Source organism: Rhopalosiphum padi, chromosome 2 (genome assembly GCF_020882245.1).
Source record: "Rhopalosiphum padi isolate XX-2018 chromosome 2, ASM2088224v1, whole genome shotgun sequence".
Classification (NCBI taxonomy): domain Eukaryota; kingdom Metazoa; phylum Arthropoda; class Insecta; order Hemiptera; family Aphididae; genus Rhopalosiphum; species Rhopalosiphum padi.
Window position 1 is genome coordinate 45,673,771 of NC_083598.1, and position 6,121 is coordinate 45,679,891.

The window sequence follows — 6,121 nt, forward strand, 5'->3', positions numbered from 1 at the left end:
CTAGTTAGGTAATGAAACAATATAAATAAAAATAGTTATAATGATGCCGGTGTGTGGATTTGACTGTACATAGATAATACGTACGAGTACGAATAAATTACACAGTATTATTGTTATTTGTTATCCCAAATATCATTACTTGATGTGTTACAATCCAAAACTTCAAAACCTTTAGAAATAACTAATTATACTTGACAATTTTTGTTGAAATGAAAATAAGTAAGGACTGAGGACTGGGACACTGGGTACGGGGGGCCTTTTCGTGTAGGGGTCCAGGCGGCGAATGCCCATTTCCCCCCCGTTAAATCCACTACTGGGCTCTGCCTATCGACACGATACTTTTAAACTTTACGATATCTAAACAAAATTAGAAAATATTCTCAGATTGTTAACAAATGTATTTATATTTTAATATATTTAATTATAAAAATTTTAATATAGTGATATTATAGCAGTATATACTACATAATATAAAAAAACGTTAAAACTAAAACAATGAACAATACTAGGTATATTAACTAAACTAACTTCAATGATGGAACTATGTATACTGAGATTTGAGGTCAGTGGATACAATTTTTTTGGAGGCCCTATTATATCTGTAACCTAATTTACTAAACATTATGTAATTAAATGGAGTACTATTAGTTAATAAAAAAATTAAAAAACTGCAAGTAAAAATTAATTTTTGAATTATATAATAATATGATTAAGTACAATAATAATCATTTTTTCTGCTTTGATCCTGAGCAGATGACTGAACTAACAATGATAGATTCAATTTTTTAGGTATGGCAAGTGATATGAACAGAGATTTATAAATATTATAATAAAGGTATATCTTAACAACTTTAGTTACAAGTAGTTTTTACGACTTTACGAGTATGAAATATTATAAATAATATTTTATTATCACTTGTGTCATCGTGGAGAAGTGGTGGGCAAAAATTCCAAAGGGAATATTTTGATAAGTCTTAGCGGACACACTGTGCGGGAACGAACACGTTGTGCACGGTTGGTGACTTAAGCGCTAAGCGGTGATACGTAAACATAACTGTAATCCAAAATACGTACACGTCTCACCAGTCACCTCTCATATTGTCCATAGCTTGTTTAGTAAACTAGTCTATGTACGTTTTTTTAAATTGTAGTACGAAACTTCGAGCCATCGTCATCAACTGTTATTGTCTGAGTTAAATTTTGTTCTATAAAAATGGTAAAAAAGGAGAAATATGAACCTTTGTTCACCAAAGAAGAAGAACAACTGTTGTCTGATTTTAGCAGAAATGTTACCACCAAGTCTTTAGCACTGTTCTATGGAAGCGCTTTCATGGTCTCTGCATTGCCCATATGTAAGTACTACCAAAATATCTTTAATTACCAGTTTACCATACTAATTTAATTTGTCCTCTCTAATCCAAATTATTTGTTTGCACAGGGCTTTATTGGAGAATTCACATGATTGAAATGATGCCAGCCCTCGTTTGGTTCATTCTTGTCACTTTGGGCAGCACATACCTTATCTCATTCGCCTATAAAAACACTAAATTCATACTGAAACACAAGGTATGTATTGGACTTTCTGTTTTTATGTAATATTCTGTATATTAAGTGACGAGTGTAAAATATGCATTTTGATTGTGTAGATCGCGATCAAAAGGGAAGAAGCAGTGACCAGAGAAATCGCTAGAAAATATGCTGATGACAAAAAAATAAGCAAGAAAGAAAAGGATGAAAAGTAAATATTGATTAATTTATTATTTTATTAAAATGCATTCAACTATTATGCCACCACACCATACAACCTGTTTTACCTTCAAGCGGTTGTCCCATGTTGTTTACACTTAAATTGAAATATGTTTTTCCAATGCTGGTTTTAAGTAGGTACTTAAATTTTTATCACACATAATGGAAAATTGGAAAATATATAAATTCATTAAAACATTTTATTAATTACATTGATATTAAAAATATAATTAATAATTATTGACTTTTTAACTATATTTAAATTAAGTTAAAATGTATTACAGGTAACTTATAAATACCTATTGTATGAATAGTAGTGAGACTCATTTGGTCAATCACTTGTGGCAGATAACTAAACTAGTTTTATCAAAAATTGTGGTTTAAACACCGCTTGCACGATCACTTGAAGATTAAAATATACTAATTATTATAACAGACTTCATATACTGACATTCCAATTGTGGATAAAAAAAAGAAGAAGTTGTGTAAAAATAGAGCTCAAAAAATATTTCTCAATGTTTTTTTATAAAAATTAACTCAAATCCAAATATTCAGTTGAATTTATAAGATAGGAAGTAGTGAAGGTTATTATAGCTCTCGGGGTAATCATGTCTGAATATGGGATGATTCAGAGTTCATTACATATCCCCCTCGTGGTATTTTGAAATAAAATGCGAATCGTGTTATCAACATTTTGAAAATCAGGTCAAGTGACTATCATACTTTCATATACACGAACCATGTAATTTACAATTATTTGTAAATTTGTGTTTTATGTTTTTTCCGTAGTGTTATATATTTATTACAAATTATTATATTAGGGTAATTAAAATATTGGCACTTAATAGTTAAATTAATTAAAACTTGATGTTTACTAATTTGACATTGTTAACTCTTTACTTGTTAATATTACAATAAGTTGCATTAATTTACAATAGTTTTAAATTTATATTATAAATAACTGAAAATTGTCCCTTTTAAAATGGTTATTAGTTAATGTATTGAATATTAAATTTATTTAAATTATTTTGAATATAGATTGGCTGCATTAAAAAATTATAAGTAAGATAAATAGATTATTGTGTTTTCAACTTTATTTAACTTGGATCTAATTATTAGAAATGACTTCTTCAAAAGTGTTTTTAAGAAAATGTATAAAAATGTGATATTTTTTATTAGCTTTTAAGGCAATTTATTTAGTATAAATTAAAATAACATTTTATTTACTATTTTATTGTTTGATTTTAGAGCTCTATTCCAAAAAAACGACGTAGCAGACTATGAAGCAACAGCATTTTCAATTTTCTACAACAATGCATTATTTTTGGTCATTGTAGTTTTGCTCAGTTTCTATCTTCTGAAGGGATTCTCAACAACAGCGTATCCTTTTAAAATATACTTCATATTTGAGAAATTTAAACTTAAATTGTATTACACGAGTTAAGATCATGACCGGTGTTTTTAACGTGCAACCGGCCCATTGTTGGTTTACTAAATTTCCATCCTCTGCCTTCTATGGTTAGTAGGGGTATGAGTTGAAGGAAGTTATTTTGTCTGCATGACTGGTTATGATCTTAATATTTTTGGCAGAGTATAGAAATGGCGATTAATATTAATGAGTCCAATTTTTGATATTTTAATGATATTCATGGTTTATTATTGTCATATTTTGTTTATAGCATTGCATTTTTACAAAACAATAGGAATATAAATTTTCTTTTTTCTGTTTTTGAGATTTGAGATACAAATTTATTCTGGAACAAAATAATTTAAAAATATTACTGAAGTATCTATTTCATTTCTTTAGTTTTCTTTTACTTAATACATTTATACAAATTGTGTAATCAAAATCTGAGAGAAAATAATTTATTTACATGTTAACTAAATCACATAAAAACATAATACAGTCGACTCTCGATAATTCGAAGTTGACGGGACTGTTGAAAAACTTCGAATTAGTGAGCGTTCAAATTGTTGAGTAGTTCGAAATAACGAGAGGGCAAAAAAAATTAGAATTATAGAGTTAATAAAAAACATAGTATTATTAGTTTTTGAAGAAATCTGTAATGGTTTTCTGCTTCATTGAATTTAGTTTCATTTTTGAATGTATACTTTGAATTTCCGAGCGTTGAACGAATGATACTTTGAATTGTCAAGTGATAGTGGCCAATTTTCCCAAAATTTAATTTCGAATTACCTAGTCTACTTAAATGCATTATTTTTCTTCAAATTACTGTGTGATTTTCAAGAGACCTAGTATTTACTATGAATTATCGAGAGTCGACTGTACATAACTCGACCAAAATGTTAACACTTATTGATTTTGATTTATATATATAATGAGATTACCTTAACTCAAATATTTATAGGAATTACATATTTTCTGTTGGAATTGCAAGTGGATTAATTGCTTTGTTTTCAACTGGAACTCAGTAATCATTCTTTGTGACCTGCCACCTCAACATCGCAGAATTCAAGTTCTATGAACTTACGATGTTATACAGAAAGAAGTATATGGACTACAAAAAAATTGTGTATACAATTTGTTTAAATAATATATTAGATCCTAATGTATAAAAAAAATGTATTTTTTTTTTTTTTTACTATTGTTTGAAAAAGTTATTTACTTAAAACATCTATTGCAAGAGTTCAATCACCCTCTACTTGCTAACCATAATATAATAGTTTATAATTGTTCATTTTTAATTTTTTTTAAGATAAATATGTATTAAAATAAAAAACTATAATAGTTTTTATATCTATATTATATTCTAGTTATTCATTTATATCCATTAGGTAGTTTTACAAGACTTAATCAATGCTGTCAGAATAATTAAGTTGAAATATGTTTTTAAAAGTTGGGTAAACATTTTTCTGCATTGATATACATTGATTAAAGTTTTTACAGCTACAATATCTATTTCAATGCAAAAATGGATTTATTCTTGTCAGTGCCGTAGAAACTGGGTGTGCACCGTACACGGACCACAGGCCTCATACTATATTGCAGGTCCTCAAAAAAATGTATAATACGGCCACACTGGGTGTTTAGATTTTGGTTTGCACACAGGCCTCAAATAGTCTAGTTACAGGCTACAGCACTGAGTCTTGTCATGTACATAAAACACTTAGTCCTTTGAAGTTTTAAACAATCTTAATGAATAAATGATTGAAATAATACATTTAATTTGTAGTTTAAATTTTTGATATAAGTAAGACAGCTAAAAATTCTTATCATTGATATGTTCAAAATAGTATTGAGAGTAAGTAAGTTACTGAAATTGATCAAATTTGATCTTTTGTTGAGTTTTTAAAAAGTGTCCAATTAGTTGTAAGAAGTCTTAGTAATATCCTAATCTATCCAAAATTGTAATTGGGTAATATTAGTAATTACTAATTACTAGGGTTCTAGTATCAATGCATTTACATTATTTTTTTTTAGGAATGTTGAATTTTATGTTTTCCAACTACAAATGTGTTTCAAGTACACAGTGTTCTAGTAATACAGTTTAATGCAGTGTATGACATTTTAGAACATTATAAAAACTAAAATATAAATAATTAATTTTGTACAAAAATAAAATAAAAAAAGTCAAATTTATCTTGTGACACCTACAGATTAGTTGGATATTTGTATAAATAACTTTCATTAACATATTTTTATATGGCACATTAATATTATTTCAAACATAATTGAAGTATTAATATAAAAAAAAAAAAATTTATGTCACGTAGGTATTTTTTGATATTTTTTAGTGAATTAAAATGTGAGTCCTACACTAATATCTTAAACTTAACTTTAAATATAGCTTAAATGGACCTCGTTTTTCAAAATATAATTAAATGTCGATGAAATTGATGATATTAAACTAATATAAAAAGATGATTTTAAATTAGTTTTATGCTAAGGGGTCGCCGGTCGCCACACCAACATTTGTTTTCTCGGTCAATCTCCCACATAATGTAGGAACAACGATAGGTTCCACGATTACAATTCTCTGGTTCAGTTTAGGTAAAAGGCACCTATTATATATTTTACAAAGAAGAATATTTCCTGTGCGTTGACCGGATAGATTTTTAATATTTACATTTTTGAATAAGTTATTAATGGTTAAAGACAATCAAAATGATTTCAAATTAAAACACGCTTATATATTTTATAAAAAAAATATGTAAATATTAAAAGTCTATCTGGCCAATACATAGGAAATATTTGTGTATTTTTTATATTCGCATTATTATGCGTAAATTTAAATAATTTAATACAACTAGGTACTTAAGATACCTATATAGGTAATATATTACTCGTTTACCGTCTACCTACAAAACCTACCAATCTACTTTGGTCATTGTCAAATAATATATTAAATAATAA

At 27.4% G+C, this 6,121-nt stretch overlaps 1 protein-coding gene across 1 annotated transcript; it reads left to right on the forward strand.

The window, feature by feature from the left end:
- Positions 1-1,051: 1,051 nt before the first annotated feature.
- Positions 1,052-4,513, forward strand: LOC132921994 (translocon-associated protein subunit gamma). The gene is made up of 5 exons (XM_060985283.1): positions 1,052-1,352; positions 1,439-1,566; positions 1,647-1,738; positions 2,995-3,126; positions 4,116-4,513. Exons 1-5 carry the CDS (start codon positions 1,214-1,216, stop codon positions 4,180-4,182), a joined length of 558 nt encoding a protein of 185 aa, XP_060841266.1. The 5' UTR covers positions 1,052-1,213; the 3' UTR covers positions 4,183-4,513.
- Positions 4,514-6,121: the final 1,608 nt, after the last annotated feature.